The 19399-nt window shown below is 44.2% G+C and overlaps 1 protein-coding gene across 4 annotated transcripts in view; it reads right to left on the bottom strand.

Annotated features, from left to right (window-relative positions):
- URB2 (URB2 ribosome biogenesis 2 homolog (S. cerevisiae)) overlaps positions 1 to 19274 on the bottom strand; it is a 26763-nt gene extending 7489 nt beyond the window's left edge. Inside the window, exons 1-9 of one of the 4 annotated variants that reach the window (XM_006016971.2) lie at positions 19193 to 19274; positions 18156 to 18298; positions 15944 to 16120; positions 11813 to 15203; positions 8703 to 8863; positions 6778 to 6888; positions 4525 to 4767; positions 3565 to 3655; positions 2466 to 2605 (exon numbers count right to left, since the gene is read on the bottom strand). In XM_006016971.2, the coding sequence (XP_006017033.1) occupies positions 2466 to 2605; positions 3565 to 3655; positions 4525 to 4767; positions 6778 to 6888; positions 8703 to 8863; positions 11813 to 15203; positions 15944 to 16120; positions 18156 to 18281 (4440 nt within the window). In that variant the 5' untranslated portion in view covers positions 18282 to 18298; positions 19193 to 19274. Of the gene's footprint in view, positions 1 to 2465; positions 2606 to 3411; positions 3656 to 4524; positions 4768 to 6777; positions 6889 to 8702; positions 8864 to 11812; positions 15204 to 15943; positions 16121 to 18155; positions 18299 to 19192 lie in introns of those variants that run through there. The other 3 variants (XR_003092270.1, XR_003092274.1, XM_025194832.1) reach the window with 3 other exon arrangements.
- Positions 19275 to 19399: the final 125 nt, after the last annotated feature.

Genomic DNA, 19399 nt, shown 5'->3' with positions numbered 1-19399 from the left:
ACTGAGCTGGACAGGAAGTGGATTTGGCCATGGAACAACTGTGGAGATCACTGACCTTCGAGCAGCTGCTCCAGACAGCGGGCTGCCTGCTGCAGAAACAGGAACTGAAATCTCTTAACAGAAACCAAGCCCAGCAGGACAAACTTCACCTCCTCTGCCCCAGCCCCTCCTGCTGTTTCTAGGAAGGAGAGGAGATCAGAACCATAGAGGAGCATGGAGAGGACAGAAGTAGGCCAAAACTATCTAGATAAAGGGCTTCAGCTTGGCCTTATGATTCTGTCCACAGCACAGGAAATTAGAACCAGCACAAGACACAACAACTGCTAAGGGCACGTCTCAAACACAAGAGTGGATCAGCTTTTATGGCGAGTCAAGCTGCCCCATTTTAAAAAGGGATGAATAAATAACAAAAACCTTAGGGGGCTGGGACTCCATCACTCTCAACAGTCACTACTTTGCCCCTGCACAAACTAGGAGCAATTTTCTCATGCTTTCCCATGCCTGTTTCCAAACACCCAGTCTGTTCATTCCTCACACATACAAGTGCACAGCCTGCTCATTTGCACACAGCTGCCATGTGTATTTTATGCTTGGTTTATGCCTCAGTCTTTGCCTCTGCGGTTACATGCTTATGGCCTTAGAACACATAAGTGCAGCTCAGGAGCAACCACTATAGCGTGCGACTTTGACCTATAGCATGTGACATATATGTGACTATAGCAGGTGACAGCTTCTGTGATAACAGGCTGCTGCAAACCATCTGGCTTCAGCAGGGTCCGAGTTTTGCCTATGAATATTTCTCTTTGATTTATAGCAGAGGTATCAAAACTTCTCCAGCCCAGTGGGCAGGTGGGTGGGGCAGAGCCAGTTCATGGGCTGGACTGGACCCACAGACCAAGCCTGCAAGTCAGATCCAGAGGCAGCGCTGCATGCGCTTGTCCCCCTGAGCAGCCATGCTGCACAGCCCTGGAACTGCCATTGCGGGCTGTGCTGTACGGCTCTGGTGCCCTAGAGCAGCCGCAGCATGCAATGCAGATACTATGGGGCTGTATTGCACGTGGTGGCTACTCTGGGATGGGAGCTGGGACAGTCGTTGCATGTGAGGCCAACCGACACACCCCACATACTACCTGTGGGTCACTTTGAGACCGGGCACCAAATGATACAGCTCTGTGGGCTGTATCTTTGACATGTGTGATTTATAGAATCACAGGATTGGAAGGAAAGTCCCAGGTCACTTAGTGCAACTGACTGCCCAGATGTAGGATGTGGTGGGTACTCCCATGCTGTTTCAGCCAGACACCTATTCAATCTTTTCTCAAAAACTTTTAGTGAAGAATATTTCATGCAGCTTGTTCTACTGTTCTAACGATCAGGAACATTTATCCTCAGATTTAATCTAAATCTGTTTTGCTGCAGTTTAAACCCACTGTTTCATGTCCTGTCTCCTGTGGCAAAGGGGAATAGTATTTGAAAACGCCTATCACATCCCCCAACAAGTTCCTTTTCTCTCAACTAAACACACCCAGTTCTTTCAACCTTTTTCTGTGTGGGCTGCATTCTAACCCCTTCCTCATCTCCTCCTCAATTTTGTCGCTTGCCTCTGAATCCTCTCCAATGTCTCTGCACCTTTGTAAAAACATGCACAAATTAACCAGCACCAGCTGAAATGAAATTATCACTTCCAAGTCCTTCATACAATGCGTTGGTTAATGCAACCTAAAATTACATTTTGCAACTGCATCCCATTGCTGACTCATGCTGAGCTTGCAATCCACCAAAACCTCTAGCCCCTTCTCAGCAGTGCTATCGCCTACACCAACTGTCTCTCACTGTGTATTTGGTTGCGCCTTCCTAGGGGTAGCATCTTGCATTTTTCATTGTCAAATTTGTTGTCTGTATCTCACTTCTCTCTAATTTATCCCTACAGCCAAGTCAACAATAAAAAAGTTAAACGGCACCAGACTTGGAACACAGAACCTGAGCTCCCCACTTAACATTCCCAGCTATTCTGACATCTATCCAAGTGCATTTACTCTTTGTCTGTGGTTATTCAACCCATTATGTATCCACCTAACAGTAATTCCATCTTTCCCCACATTCATTGGTTATGCCTGAGCCAACATGGAAGAGTGAGTTTTTTCCTCAATAACTTTTTCGGTTTTGCTTTCCCAAAGAAACAAAGGTGCTGTGCACTTGCAGAGAGAATCTCTGAGTAAGCCACATCAGTCTGGGAGGATTAGAGCCACAGTTTGAATCCCAAGTGCATGAAAAAGCATATTAGAAGAACCAGGTAATTTTGTAAACATGGGTTGTTTTTCAAGGAGATATTATTTCAAGAATTGTGTTTAAATTAACCCTAATTTGGAGCACTGAGCAACCCTATGTGCCCAGGAGGGGCGATACTCTGGATCTGAAAGAACTAGAACTTTACTAAGTCTTCAAGACAGATGAATGCATATTACCTTCTGCAGTTCAGTCACATATTTGGCTGTTATGAAGGGAGAAAACACTGTGAACTCCTCTGTTTTTGCAGCAATATAGTCATACATCCTTTCCACCAAGCGTGCACATTTCAACACGACTCCAAATTCATCCGTGCTCCCTGAAAAAGAAATCAAATTGTGGTTCAAAGTTTGAGGGTCAAAAAAAAAAGACTCATTCAATGAATCTTTTTACACAAACAAAACTCATTCATTACATAAGACAACACAAGCCTGCCATGGGATCTTATTTGGGCTTGCCAATTAGCATATTTTTAATAAAGAAGAGAAAGTTGAACTAGATAAATTAGCTTACAACCAGCTCCCCGCTTCTATCGCTAACACCACTACCAAAAATCTAGCCAGTTTAAAACTACCTCAGGTACTTCTGCACTATACTTCAGCCACCCTGTAGTGCAGGGGAGACATACCTATGATGATGAATGGAAGCACTGCATGAGGCCTAGTTTACACTAGAGAGTTTGCAAGCAGAAATAAAGTTGAGTGTATTCATACCCAACGGTTCTCTGCAAAGGCAGAGCCCTTTTTTCTTCTGACAGTTATACTACCTCTGCTGAGCAGAGTAAGGCTTCTGTTGCCACACAGCAGCTAGCATGTACATGTAAACACTGCCATGCTTTCCACCAGCTGCCATGGTTCCCTTTAACAGCTGCTTCACTTTGCACTTGGGTGGCTCAGCTGCTGCAGAGAAGCCTGGAGAGCTGCCAGAAGCACATGGGCATATACATGCTCTGGTGGCTTAGAAGCAAGGTCTAGTGGGGCAGGGTAAAGTGAACACAGGCAAAGTTTAGTTCTGTCCTGGCCGATTATAAGTCAGCGTGGGGGGAGTGAGGAGATGCACCGTGTACCCTTTCAAAGGGTGTCAGTTACTCACAGGAGCACGAGCCATGACATAGCTTGTGCTCACCTCTGCACATGTGGCTAGTGGCTTTCAAGACACATTATGGTACTAGGTCTTTATTTCAATGCCTACAGTTACAGTCTGCCTTGTTTTGCATTTTCTTCTCTGTGTTGCACAGGATCAGAGAAGGATAGGTCCATAAAAACAGTGGAACAGCACCTCGCTCTCCTTTCTGTCGTCCCTCATGCATGACAGAAACCACCAGCCTACTGAAACTGTTCAGGAAAGATGGAGCCGCTTTTAACATCACCTGAAAGAACATCAAATGAAACGGTATCAGGCAAAAGTGGATGCAGCACAGCAAAACAAAAAAAAGGTAGAAAGAATGATTCTAAGGTTTCCATGGGAGGCTATTTGGCACCCCACAATTGGCTGCAGAGATTGCAAGTGCTTTGGGACTGGGGATAATCTTTTCTGTGTTCTGTGTTTCACAAGCTCCACAGCTCAGTGGAGTCCTGGCCCATACTGCTACAAATGATTTGTAGTCATCATCATCCTTAAGGAATCACCCTACAGACTCAAAGCAGAGGTTGAAATTCACACTGAATTAATGCCTGCAGGAAGCGATGGATAGTGTCTGTCCTGAAACTAGTGCTAGCCCAAGAGATTTACAGTCCAACAATACTTACACATCAGCAGAAGGCAGCTTGTACAAGCAGCTTCCCACTAACATAAACCATTAAGTATAACATTCCCTAAGGTGCCCAATCCCCATTTTCAGAAGTGGCTTTCACAGGTAGGAACCTGAATCCCACTGATCTCTACAAAGACTTCTGCTCTGAAATGTCATTTTTTTTAAATGGATCTTGACACTTTAGAAAAGATTACTCTAATCTGAGTCCAGAGGTTTGTGACAAATATGCAGTCAAACGATTCTTTAAAATGTAAGCAGAAAGCAAAGCAAGACAGTGACTGAAGCAAGGGTCTTTTAGGATCTGGTATCTCACAAGCTTCCCCGGCTACAACCCTTTGATGAGACTGGGGCAAACACTTTTAGAACCACAAGTTTTGTTTTGTTTTCTTCAAGACATAGCTCACAAGTCAGGGATTTATGTCTTGTTTTTAAAAACATTTCTGATCATTGGCACACCCATCTTGCTTCCTCCCATCCCCACAGACCTTAGGGTGACACTGCAGGATAGAGAAGAGCACTTCGTGGATTCCCAGGAATACGCTGCCATAATCCTCTGTCTTCAGATGATCCAGAGGGACTGTTAGAAGAATGCTGAATGCCAGTGACACATGATGTGGGTTTGTGAGAATCTCTTCTCCTTGCCTCAGCAGGGCTGCTACTGCCTCCAGTATAGGCACAACAATGGTGGGAATCAGCAGCTGGTCCTGGCAGGCTTCTCTGCATTGCATCTACATGTGAAATTGAAGAAGAAAAAAAATAGGCTCCCCCAATACACTCTTGTACTTGAACCTGGAGGATTAATATTGGCATAACTATGTAAATAAAGAGCCCCACTCACACTAGCCATTCTAAGTGCATGGATGATATTGTGTCCACACGCGTCATTTCCTGCAAGCACTGCTGAGTCTGTGGACTGCTGCTGCTATCCCACAATTCCCTAGAGCAGTGGTTCTCAACCTTTTTTGTACCAGGACCCATTTGTAAACATCGATGGCCAGTCCCAACCCAATGACCCTCCTTCTCAACTGACTGCCCCCTGCCCCGACGCTCCAACCCCACTAGGTGTGTGGGGGCAGGGGGGATGTGTTTGTGTATTTCTCAACCCATGGGTTGCGACCTAAAAGTGGGTCACAAGAATATGAAAGGGCCACAGACAAACTTTAAAAATGGATCAACAAACTTTAAAAATGGATTCTCCTTTAAAGGAAAAAATTTGGGAAAGGTGGCTTTTCCCTTGCAGGCTGGCAGAGTTCCAGCCTGCAAGGGCTGGAACCTCCCTTTCCCCTGCCCCACACAACAACCCCCTGCCCCACACACTGGGGGCCTGGGGGCAGCAGGTTGGGAGTGAAAGGGACTGGGTTGGGACTGGCCAATGTTTATAAGTGGAACCCGGTACAAAAAGAGGTTGAGAACTACTGCCCTAGAGAAGATTCACAACCATGATAAATGGTTCCTATTTGCACTTGCTCATTGTGTCTATATTGTTCCAAATGATTTGTCCAAGGGTTCTGTCCTTCATGAGCATCCACACGTGCCATTAAGGATGGGAAAGTGCCCTCATGCTGTTACTGAAGATGCCATGATAGAACTTTGCTAATCATGCCCAAACCACTACCAGACAAACTCAAGACCTGGGTAAAAAGGGCTGAGAAAGTTGAATTCAGTGTGCCCTAGTTGCCAGAATGCTAACGGCATCCTGGGCTGCACTGGTGGGTGTTGCCAGTAGGTCAAGAGAAGTGATTATTCCCCTCTATTCAGCACTGGTGAGGCCACATCTGGAGTACTGTGTTCAGCTGTGGGCTCCCCGCTACAGAAAGGATCTGGACAAATTAGGGAGTCCCATGGAGGACGACAGAAATGGTGAGGGGGCAGAGAGACATGACTTATGAGGAAAGACTGGGGAAACTGGGCTTATTTAGTGTACAGAAGGGGAGACTGAGAGGGGACTTAATAGGAGTCTTTATCTACCTGAAGTGGGGGTTGAAAAAGGATAGAGCTAGACTGTTCTCAGTGGTGGCAGATATCAGAACAAGGAGCAACGGTCTCAAGTTTCAGCAAGGGATGTTTAGGTTAGATATGAGGAAGAATTTTCTCACTAGGAGGATAATAAAACACTGGAACAGGTTACCCAGAGAGGTGGTGGAAGCTCCGTCCTTGGAGGTTTTCAAAACCTAACTAGACAAAGCTTTGGCTGAGATGATCTAGTTGGGGCTGGTCCTGCTCTAAGCAGGAGGTTGGACTAGATGCCCTCCTGATGTCCCTTCCAACCCTCACTTTCTATGATTCTATTATTTTCATACATGCTTCTTAGTAATGTACTTAGCCTTTTTTTTTTTAATCTGTTGGCTTTTTGCTTTGATACATGCCAAAACACAACAGTTCCCTTTTTCAGTGAGTCTGAAAGACAGCTTCCCAGGACATAGAAAAGGGCAGCTCTCCAACCCCTCCATGCAGACTAGCAAGTCCTCCCAATCTTCATGTATTACAGGGAAGCTCCAGGGAATTATATCTCTTCAAAATGATGACAACAGTAATGTGCTTTGTGCCAAGGCAAAAGGATTTATCTGGAGAGATTTGTTCCAAGAAGTGGAAACAAATCATAAACCAACTCCTATAAAATACATCATTTTTATTTATTTTTTAAAATACATTTTGTGCTTCAGACACAATAGTTGCAGGCTCAGCCAAACAAGGGGGAGATAATGAAGTTACAGCTGTGGGAGCTGTGAGATACTTACAGCCAATGCTGTGATTATCTGGGGACTGGAAAACCAGAAAGCTTTCTCTTTCTCTCCACTTAACGGGCAGCTGAGCAGCAATTTGATTAGGGTAACAGCTGACAGTACTTCCTGCAGGAAGCAAGGAGACAAGCAGTCACTGGCAGAAAATAAATATGGTTTTTTGTAGCATGGAAGAACTCTTACTAGGGAGACATAGTTTAGGCATCTTCAAAGCCTTTATAAAGCAAAAATCCCTTATTAGACTACATCTCTGCAAAAGACTGAATATTAAAAGCAGCAAAAAAGTTTTTATGAGCTGACTGGTAATCTTATCCTGAACAAAGTTTATTTTAAAAGCAATTCAAGCATTTAAAAAATAATCACACAGCAAGTCATATAGTGGTCACTGTAGGTAATGGAAGGAAGCAGAACTTCATGCAACTTACTTAAGTAGTAAATTGCTTGGGAAGTCACAGAGCGGTTAAAGTGAACCAAACTGAAGGTGTGTTACCAGTGCATTTCAACCTTACAGTTCACACACATGTATTTCAATGCTTATATGCTAAGGTGATAGCCATTATATGAACCAGGTAGGAAGACTTGCATATCTCTTTAAAAAAAAAAAAGACCTACTGGCTATATCTGTGAGACAGAGATGCCTTTTCAAAATGTGCAGAACCTGGGCCAGCTTTCCCTGAGCTGTATCTGGGTATGACCCACTACCCCCAGAAAGCCCTGGACAGATGCAACATTTGAAACAGTATGAAGAACATGGAGATAAACGTGCAAGCCTGATGATCCCATGTGATGCCAGATGAAGCCCTCCATAAATACCTTTTAATGAAACAGTAACTATTTGGAAGCACTTTATTTTGAAGCACTTCTGATTATGTCTGTACCTGCTACGGTGTATGATGGGGAGTTTCTCCATCACCTAGCATTCCACAGAGCTCTGCCCTCCCCCTCAACCAGTAAAGGGGGAATAGGAGATAGCAGGGTGGTCAGCCCATGAGCACTCTCCTGCACACTAAGATATCCCTGGAGCTGGAAAGAATGATTCTTTGCACAGCTCTCCACCTCTGGAAAGGGGAAACTGGAGGCCAAGTGCATAGGAGAGCACTCACTGGCCATCTGCCATGCTCTCCTGTTGTGAGGGGAGTGGAGAACTATAGGATGTTGGAAGACCAAACAAACCCCTATCATGCCCCCCACCTGGAGAGCACAATGCTGCAAGCTATCATGGTGATTTTTAAGTGCTCTGGCTGGGGTCTGTACATCTGTCCATGCCCTGAAGCACTACAGATTTAGAGCACTTCACGGAATGGAACAATGAGAGAACTGGCACTTTCTGACTAACACAAAAGAGGCATACAGACCCTACACAGTGTGCGACTTAAGCAAGCTAGGCAAGGCATTGATGCATTATTCTGAGTCAAAAAATTCACAGAAATTAAAGCAACTTCCTAGTAATCATCTGCATAACTGGGATAAATCACTTTTCAGGGAGCAATCCAAGGATTCTCCTGGATAACACAATAGGAATGAAACAAAAGCTGCTATTGTAGCATTGAAATCGACTCAAGCAGGGCTCGCAGGGAGAAATCCATGCGATTCCCAATGCCATCAGTGGGAGTCAGACTGATAAATCTTACTGAAAGTCTTTTCCATTTCCTTCTCAGTGGATTCTGTCTGTCATTGGCATCTCCAGAGCACCCTCATTACAGCATCTAAGCACCAGATTTAACACCATTAAAGCAACCCATCTGTGCAGCATAACGAAAAATGTTTTTAAAGCCTAACTCCTACTTCTTACTCAGCTTATGCTCTCTGGCCTCTTTTTCCTACCACCCACTTTGTCAGATACCATACTAATTCAGTTCTTCAAGGCAGAGAAAGAAAAAAACAAGGAAAAAGAGACAAAAAATAAGCCAAACATTCTTTACCTGAGGATTCTGCTTCCAAAGGTTGCTAACCTCAATTCCCTGGAGTACCAGCTTCATCATAACATAAAACTCCTCAGTGGTACACCTCTCTAACAGCTGAGTACCCAACTCTGTCAGCTGCATTTCTATATTTTGAATTACCTGGACTGTGATCCCAGAACCTGCATATTAAGAAGGAAGACAAACACATTTGAATTGTTTATCAACACAGAGAACTGCCATATGTAACAGTTTTTAAATCAGTCCTTAGAACAGGACTCTGGGCCTTTACAATATTTGCCTGCAAAACACAGTCTCTTCCTATTCACAACAACATGTCACTCAAAACACAGTAACCCTACTGTTTATGCCACTGTCATCATATTGATGAAATGCCTTCACTCTTATCACACCATGATGAGACCTGTCCATGAACTAAGGGAACAAGCTGATCAGGCTGCAAGATACCTGGGCTTGGGGATAAGAGCTGCAAATACCACAGGCATTGAGTTGATATGCAAGATCTCTGTTAAGACCATACCTCCGACTTATTTAAATCAATGAATATGCATACATACATACATACAAATTATGACCAGATTATGTTTTAGTTTACTTAGCAATTTTGTTCTCAGCTCCAAACTTGCAAGATTTTGGGTAAGAGAAACAGATATTTTAACTTCTTTAATGCCTTGCTTTTCTCCAACACTTTCCATGACAGAATCTCATAGCTTTTTACTAAAAAAACCTGTCTCCACACTAAAGCATTATACCGGTTTTGCATACAAGTAAACTGAGACAAGCAGGTGTGGAGGCAGATAGTGAAAGAAGTAGCATCGGAATTTGGTAGACTTGACTACGATTCCCATGATTTAATTTCTACATCACACTGGCATCTGCAAGTGAATTCTGCAACTGTGAAGACTTGAGATACACAGCTTGAGAGACAGCTTTTGTATCTGTATATAGCAGCTGTTATCCAGTCTCTTCGCATCTCTGCTAGCAAGGGCCTCAGGCAGGTTCACAACCAGATTTGCTAAGAGTTTCCCCATGCAGAACTGCACTACAATTATGCTCCTGGGCAAAGACATGTTAAGAATCAAGCAAGAGGGCAACATCAACATTCAAAAGAGCATGCTGTAGAACTAAACTCGGCTAAATCCAACCTGCCCCAAAGAATGTTGCCAGTTTTGTTTAGACTACAATGAGTCTGTGCAATGTCAGTGTACATTATACTTTGAGGGAGGCAACATACCATTAGACATTAGACCACTGGCAATCAAGAGGACTGAGCTTCTAATACTAAATTTATCTGACTCACTGGCCATGTCCCTGTGAGGGGGAGCGTGCACTTTTCAGGCTTTTGAGGCACCACAAAAAGCACAAGGTGCATGTGAAAAGGTTCTCCGCGCTGCATATTTGCAGCACGGAGGCAAAATTAGATAGCAGGAACCCCTGGTATCTCAAAAAAAAAAAAACAGCAAAAAAGAGGGGTGGCACATGTGGCTACAGCGAGCGCTGCCCGAAACGGGAGCCTGGACAGCCAGAGCCACACTCCAGCAGTCGAACAAGCTCTGCAAGCCCAGATTACCGCCGCTGCAGTCCTGGGAGGCCCCCATGATCCCAAGTAAGCTGCTGGGGCCAGCCCAGATGCTGGCCCCAGCCTTCCCTACCCTACCTGAGACAATCTGTTGTGCGCCAGATCTCATATGCAGGGGAGTGCCTGAGAACAAGTAGCAATGGCACAGATATAAACTGCTACTATTTGTCCCCATGGAAATGCACGTTCCTGCTCTTGGGAATGTGCCCACTATGGGCAAGCAAGCAAAGGCATTCACAGCTAGCATGATCTCTGGAAACAAAGGTTTCTGGCATCTCCAAAAGCCAGGTCTTCTGCTTTTTCCATTTCCTCACCTGCAAGTATGAACAATATTTATCCACCTGCATAAGGCCCTACAAGATCTCTAGGTGAAAAAGTGCCAAACCATTTACTCTCAGCTCTTTACACTTGCTGTGCTTGCTTGCTTCCCTCCTCAGACCCACTTGTCTAACTTTATTCTAACCATGCAAGTGGTTCAATAAAAGGCATCACCCCCCAAAAAAACACTTGCCTCCCACATAATTCTCTGGACACAAGAACGTAAGAACTGCCATTTACTAGGTCAAACCATAAATCTATCTTACCCAGTGCCCTGTGTCACACAGTGGCAGAGTGTAGATGCTGGAAAGGAGAGTGAACAGGGTCTGATCAGTTTTTTCCACTGGTCCTCTCTCACTTGCAGCCTCCACCATTTAAGGTCTAGGAAGTTCTGATTCAGAGGCTATATCCCTAACCCTTGTCCTCAGTAGCTAGTGATGCCCCTTTCCTCCAAGAATTTGTCCAACGTCTTTTAAAATCTGGCTAAACTGTCACCTTCCACAACATCTGGTGGCAATGAGTTCAATACTTTAATTACATGCTGTGTGAAGTTTCCACCACAGCTGCAATATCACTCTAACACAATCAATTTATTAAACAAGCACTAGGCACAAGCAAAACAAAAAAAAAAAGCATGTTTAGAACATCCCTAAAAAGCCCTACAGCAAAATAGTCATTATCAGAGTGTTTTAGACTGCTGTGTCTCACTGGCTTGCACCACCATTTCTAAAACTTTATTGTATCATTTTATAAAAGGCTTAGAGTTATATCTTCAACCTTGATGCCCAAACTGTTGCCACAAACAATGCAGGAGGCACCAGCAGAAAGTGTCTTATTGCATGCAAAACAGGTCTTTTTCCATTAAAATGGAACACAGGGGCACATAAATAGCTACTGTTTCAAAGAAGAGAAATCTGGGGGATGGCAGGCATGGAGGAAGAGAGTTTTAAAGAAAAATAACTATGACTGACATCCAAAAAATGCCTTCCAGATGAGACCACTGTCAAGTTAGATCCACATGAGTTACCACCATGGCGGTTTCTCTCTGAAAGCTTCCCTGATGTCTCTTAAAAAAAAATGCAAAAAACAGAATACTTGCAGATTTGCTAGCATGACTAGACACTCAAAGAAAATAAATGAATGTGATTTTTACCCAACCCAGTATCCCTACATTTTCTGAGAAGATGCAGAGGGCATTTTAAAAAATCCATACCAGCAAGGAGTTTTTTTATAGAGTAAAACACAGTGACAGCAGTCTCTTTTCCAGGATACAGATCTTGTGCCGAGCAGAAGACAGTTAAAAACTGCAGAGCAGACCGAAGGAACTGGAGATGGCCTTCTGCCAAGGCCAACTCTCTCAGTATCTGAGAGTAAAACTTTTGGTATAGTTCAGTGTGGGAATACTCCCAATGTTTGCCAAGGTCTTTAGGACTCTTTCGCTCGCTGTCCCTAATCATAAATCTCAAATCTGCTTTCAGAAGAGTGGTTATAGAGGGTATAAATGTTAAAGGCAAAGGCTGGTCTTTGGCACAGTTCCAAAGGCAGGACTCAATGGCTGCTCCTGTCTGGAGAATTGCCAACTCCAACAAAGCAGACAGCTCTTCTGTAGGTTGCTGTCTCATTTCTTGCTGCTGCTGATGGAAGAGAGTCAGAATGTGGCACAGAGTGGTCAGTGCCACAAGAAGAAGCTGCCCAGTTGGTGGATTCCAGTTCTTCCTGCTCTTGCCTCTTGCTGCCTCTGCACTTGGTTTGCAGTTTGCTAGGAAAGTTATGAACTTTTCCAAATTGAGTCTCACACTCCATCTCCTTTCCACAGTTATCTGAAGGAAATGTTCCAGAAAGCTCTGGATCACCTGGAGAAATTCCGCCCACACGGGAGATGTCCCATCAAAGTACTTGCTAGTTGAGAAGAGAGAAGTCATGACAGCCTCGAGAACGTCACTGGCATGGAAAACCTTAAAACTGGAGTGGGCATTTCTGCCAGTCTGTAGGCACGTTAGTAGGTGCAAGCAGGTACTCAGAAATTTCAGCTTACTGCAAGAGGCATTAGCTCGGGTATTGGCTACCAAGGACAGCAACAAGAGAAAACACCGTGTATGGTCTGAAGGAAAGAGACTGTCAAGTTTCAGTGCAGACAGGATCTCTAATAGAGCTGAAAGCCTCTCTATCTTATCTTTGTCCAAGGTAACAGGGGAGCTGGTCCTTGTCAGTGTTAATATATTTTGAGCAACTTCTTCCATTTTTTTCCAGCATAAGCTGGGTTCATTCTTTAACAGTTTGTTTTCTGATGGTGCTACTAGCAAATCCAAAGTTTTGCAAGAAGAAAGAACTTCTTCATGCCATGGTATGTTATCTGTGGAGAGTAACAGAAGAGGATGATCTGCAGGGCTCTTAGCAGCTGAATGTAGCATGCCAGTACACTGCTGAATAATGCAACTTATAAAAGCACAGTGCAGCACCCGAATTTCTGGAAAAAGAGGACTATGCAGCAAATCGCTGGACACTTTTCCAACTGTGACAGAGGACTCATGATCAGCAGAAACCTCCTGATCTTGCGTGGATGATAAAGTCCTCAGGAGCATGTCAGCAAGGTACTCAACATCTCTCAGAGAAAAATATGGAACCAGGATTGTAAGGTTTGAGACTACAAGGTGCCAGTGTGCAGTGGGATAGTTGAAAGCAGTGACTGCACTGGCATTGCCATTCCAGGGCTCAGACATTCCTGTGCTCATGCTTGATCGCCCAGATTCAAGGATGAATGCTGCCATGTTCTGCAAGGCTTGAAGATCAGCCTCAGTCATAGAACTGCTCTGTATTAAAATCTTTTTCATTTTCTGAAGAGCAAGCAGTTCTAAGCAATATTTACTAGTTGAGAAGCAGTTGCTTGAGAGCCCCACTACTCTCTTCCAACACTGGGCATCCACAGTGGGAAGAAGGGCTGAGAAATCCCAGCTCTCCACAGCAGAATCACTAACAGCAGGAACAATGTCAGCCAGTGGACAAACGTACTTGCTGCAGTTTATATGAAGCAGAGTGTCAACCTCCACCCATGTGTAGACAAGGAGGAGAGCAGAGTCACTGGTCTTTTCTAGCCAAAGGTCCAGGTTTTCCTCCTTGACACAGCAATCCTTCAGAAGGTCCAGCAAGGGCTGGATGACCTCTTTCTGCAGCTCACCCAGCAGACTCTGAGTGCGAAGGACCACAGGTAAAGGGGAGACATTGTCCAGACACTTCATATTGAACATAAAAGCATGTAGCACTGAACTCAAAGACAGCAGTTTCAAGGCCATGTCAGAATCCCCCTCCACATAGGGAATGATGAAAGTCCGGCACTTCTCCAGGATGAGTGACAAAACGTCCAGAATCTGGTTGGGTGGCAGCTCGAGGAGGCACTCGCAAAGCTTCACTGTCAGGTCAGCAGACAAGACTGGCAGCCTCAATTCCTCAACAGCTGGACGACATATCACAGACAGTACCTCTCCAAAAAGCTTTGGGAACTGTCGCAGCTTGGTGTAAGTCTGAAACATGACATTAATGAGGGCCTCCTGGGGCTTCTTTGTACGGAGCTCAGAGATGTCTGCATCGACCCATGCCGAGGCCACCAGATCATCCAGATCTGGCTCTACTATCAAGTGGTTCAACAAAATCAAGGTCTTGAGGCACCGAAACCAAGCTGGGATGGAAGCCTGAGAGTGATTCACCAGAGTCTCTGCCAGCCTGCGGTAAAAATGGAACTGGATCTCCTTGTGCCGGATGCGGTCAGCAGCAATGTTGTAGATGTCGTTGCTGAGCACTAAGTTCAGGAGTTGTTCTACTGCAAGTAGCTCTGTGTTCCAGACTGAAGGAGAGAGTGTCTTCCCCTCCCACTGGTCCTCCTGCAGGTAAGAAAGCCTCAGGCAGACATAAAGCCTGGTGAACATGTGGAAGCAAAGCAGCTGGTTTTCTGCCTTACAGTAAGAGTCCAAGAAAAGCTTGTAAAGTAGAGGCACTGAATTTGCTACCATGTTTCCATGGAGAGCAGATTCACAAAAATTGGTATCACTCAGCTTGTTCTGCACTGTACTGACTGGCACAAGGAGAGTTTTAAGAGCCCCTTTCTTCCTTCCTTGTGGTTCCCTTTCTTGCAGCAGCTCTTCTTTATAGGATGACAAGAGCTCAAGCTGAAATATCCCAGTCTGCAGCATGGTCTCTATGTGATTTCGGATTTCCTTGCCCAAATGCTGACGTACATGGCTGTCATCTGACTGCATCCATGTTCTGGAAATCAGCAGATGTCTCAGAAGCAGACATGCTTGAAACAAGTGGCTGGTCACTTGCCCAAACACACGGTTTGGATTGATTTGCTGCCTCTGAAGCAGGAGGTACTGAGCAAAGGCCAGCTGGAGAACATCAAACAGCTGGGAAGTCACAGCATCCTCTGAGGTCAGCTGCTTACAGGCCAACCAGGACAGCTTGCTCAGGAGGTCTACCATCAGCTCATATTTTGCTGTATAAATGATGGTGAGGGGAGGAGTGGAAAGGATGCCTCTGCAGCAGCTCAGCACTGTGCCGATGTTCATGAGGTGCCTTTGTGCACAGGCCTCTGATATCCTTTCATTTATGACCTGAAGATTGGAGGGGGTGGAAGGGAGAACAAAGGGATTCAGTATCAATTTTGCAGCCAGAAATAAACTTTGCAGAGACTGGGGCAGCGTCATCTTTTCTGTGCTGAACAGCTCTAGCTGGACATAGCAGCAAGCCTTAATCAAAACAAGAAGGAAAGAAATCTGCCAGTGCTCACTCCAAATGCCCAGGCACAGTCTGACCCCAGCCATAGTCAGCCCATAAACCCTTCAGCACAGAAAGTGTGTCTACATGCATGTATAACACCTGGCACAAGAACCCAATACCCCTCACAAGCTTTCAGTAGTAGTATAAGAGATAGTAACTGTAGTACTGCTATTGGCCTTTGGTTTTAATAAAGGAATTTTTAGCTCAACTACTATGTGATCAATCAAATTTCAACACTGCACATGTTTGACTGGTCTTTTCCTACTAACCAGCATATTTAAGACAGTTCCCTTGCTAAGTGATTGGAGAAAGGAAACCTGTGATCATTCTAGTTTGATGTTATTAGGAAGTTTTGTCTTTCACACTGTTCTCCACAAAAATCCTCTCTCTTGCAGCAAAGTGGATAAAGACAGCATATTGCCTTAAAAATTCAAGGTAATTAGGCAGTGTGTGGGGAGGGGAGTGGGGGGAATAATTAGCCAGAATTTTATTTAGTGAATGATATTTCATACATCTTGCAAGCTCTAAAATAGAGTCAGATCCAGCATCTTCCAAATTGTTTGGTTGGAATTACCTGTGCAATTGAAAAACTGAGGCTGATTGTTTTTCCATTCTTCAAGAGGTTTTGTAGTTTTCTGCTATTGATAATATTATCCAGGTAGGCCCAAAGTTTCTCAACAACTTCATCCTCCAGGTCAAGTTTCTTGTTGTAAAAAGAAACCAATGTATGGCTCACCCAATCAAGTAACACCTGTAAGGTAAAAACAAAAAAAACCCTATCACACCGCTATGAATGATTCATCTGTACCTCCCTGTGAAGAGGTAAGAGTAGCCACTTCACAATTAAAACACAATCCTGCATCAAAAATTACTTTAAATCCCAAATACAAAAAGAACTTGCATACTTGTTCCAAGTTTCAATCCATAAATGAAGCTATTTGTATAGGTCTGGCTTCACTTTTTTGGAGTTCCAACTGTTTCAATCATTTCCCTAGGCATATCACACTCCTGAAGCCTGGCAGATTGTATACACTACAAAACTAACAAGATCCCTGAGCAAAGAACATGGAGACTGAACATAAAGATCTCATAAGCTCTACAATCACCACTATAGAATTACAAGCTCCACAGAGCCAGTCTGACCTTTAAAGGCTTATAAAAGTCTTTAAACTTAAATGGTCTTCATATTGTAAACTCCATCCTGATCACTACAGACACAACCCAGGTCTTATAACACTTTCACACCTACTACTACAATTAAAGGAAACAGCATACAGCATAAACCAGTGAGCCAAACAGCTTGCACCTAAGAAAATCTTTGTTTGCCAAAAAAGGCAAGAGAGCTTTAAACTTCTGTAAGAGAAATAATGAGATTTTTAAAGTTATTAAACCACTGACATGGATCTCAAGTTGCACAGAGAAGCAAAGATAAAGCTTTCAAGTCCTGTTTCCTTTTGGTATATGGATATAAAATAATATAATTCTTCTTAATTTTTTCCATCAAGAAAACACTTTTGAAATAAACACTACAAAGAGAATATTTAAACAAAAACCTTTAAAATATAATTAAATTTGACAAGGTTGCTCTCTTAGCAAGATTCTTTTATTAGACACTTCAAACATGTCTTAATTCAAACAAATTAAGACAATTAAGAAAAAAAAAGAACTTGCATAAAGTTTTTTGGGCTAACATTAATTCAAGAAAAGTGCTATTTTTTTTTACATTAAGTAATGATCACCAGTATGCACTGTTCCATCATAGATTCATAGATGCTAGGGTCGAAAGGGACCTCAAAGGATCACAGAGTCCAACCCTCTGCCAGTGGCAGGAAAAAGTGCTGGGGTCATGTGACCCCAGCCAGGTGCTTGTTCAAGAGACTACAAATCAGGTGATTGTACAAGCTCCCAGCCAGGAGCTTGTCCAAGGGACTACAAATCAGGTGAGGCAAGAGACTACAAATCCCCAAAAATCAATTAAAATGCTAGACAAAGAGTTAAAAAAGGATTGAGGGCATAGACTACAGGATTGAAACAAAGGATTCATACGAGAACGTTTCATGTGTGTGTGAAAGGCCACTGCTGCCTCCAAGGAAGAATCCGAGGAGTCAACAGATGCTCTGCCCAGACACTATCAAAACTAGCACGAAATAAGTCTGAGTCACAAATGGCTCTTCCACTTGGTTATCTCGTGGTCCAGGAGGGGGATCTTGGTCCATGTCATCCCATGCCAGGAATGGACCGATGAAGTAGTCTGGAGACATGGTGGGACCAGATACAGGATGAAATGAAAGATGCTGGTACAACAGTTTTGGAGACTAAAGTCTTGCATTCATTCATGAAATGGGTACTACAGCCTCTTTCCCATTCTGCCCTAACTGAGATCAAAGACCTCTAAATATTTTGACCCTGACTGGGAGCAAATGCCTCTAAAAGTGATAGTGTGTGTCATCATTTAGTCCATCTTATAGTAGGATTTTCTGCTAAAACTACTAAAAGAGGAATCCCAGGATGCCGGATATTTAGTGCACATTTTGCGATGAGGATGATACAGTCTATTGGGAAATGAACTGAGACCAAATTACTTTCACATAGGCCATTGCAAAAACACCAAAAAACAAAATAGTAGCAGTGACCGATCACTGCTATATTGGCACTGGGTCTAGAAACAAGCAATGCATTACAGATACTTTGAATCTGCAAGTTTTCAATGACAACTTAAACAGTACCCTTTTTTCTGTATTTGACAATAAAAAAAACTCAGAAAGAAAAACAGAACAAGAACCTACTTGCTCTTTATTTGGAAGGAAGCACTGATGGGAAACCCATGCAAAGTGAGCTAGTTTGAGTTTGTCCTCCCAGGAGGTCTTGGCGCTTTTCAGCTTCAAGTGAATTCCAGAATAAATGGCCGCCATGGGGACAACAGGCAGATCTGAAAGACCAAATATGCAGAGAAATACAAAATATGTGCTTCAATAAACATTAGGCAAAGAATATCTAGGGTTACCCCTGTAGCAGTCTGGGATCGAATAATCACTGCATCATTGCTATTTCTGGGAAGCCTGCTCAGCATCTGATGAAGCTTGTGTTATATATAGGTAACTAGCTAGGTAAGTAGACAGATATATGTACAAGTTTCTCTCGCTTTATGCTGTACACGTGTTCCCCGAAAACGGGGGATAACTTGAGTTTGCACACAGGGAACCCACTTTACAATGTAAAAATTGGGATAGGTTCCAAGACCTCGACTGCACTGACCCCCAGACCCATTTCTACCACTTCAACAAGACAATTTTGGTATTCACCAACAGCAGAAAGTACACACAAGCACAGGGCACTATTATAATGGGGATGGCAACTACTGAAACACATACTGCAGACAATGAGCGAGGGGCAGATCCACACAGAAGACTATATTTTGGTGCACGTCACTCCCACAATGCACTGCACAAAGCAGTTGACTGAGCTTCCTCCACATGGATCGTAGAAGAGTGAATTTACCTCACATGTAATGAGTTTTTGGTATAGAAAGAGTCACTGCATAAGTGCAAATTCACGCATACAGAGCCCACGTGAAGTGAGGGAAACCTGTATATATTTATAGATATAGCTATCTAAAGACACATGGCTATGTACACACACACACGTACATATCTGTCTAGATATGTATGTACACATACACACACAACCTCTAGATACGTATGTAGAGACCCCTCAGAGATACACTCCCCTCCCTTATAGGTACACACACACAAGCATCAATAGACAGATACATACCCCAACCCGGGCACGCACCCCACCCCCCACTTCCGGCGCGGCTACTCACCCCTCACTGCGGCCGGGCCCGCGCTCCCTCCCGCCACGCAGCGCCCCGCGCGCGCGCGCACACACACACACACACACGTGCTTCCGGCCGCGCGGCGACCTCTGACCCGCCCACCGGCCCCACCCACCGCTTCCTGCTGCTAGGTCCCGCCAACCCACGGCCGCGGGCGGGGCCGGCTAACCCTTGGCCGGCGGGGCCCCCGCCCGG

Source organism: Alligator sinensis, unplaced genomic scaffold (genome assembly GCF_000455745.1).
Source record: "Alligator sinensis unplaced genomic scaffold, ASM45574v1 scaffold448_1, whole genome shotgun sequence".
NCBI lineage: Eukaryota > Metazoa > Chordata > Crocodylia > Alligatoridae > Alligator > Alligator sinensis.
The sequence above is the reverse complement of the archived record's forward strand: the minus strand, read 5'-3'. Positions and strand labels throughout refer to the sequence as shown.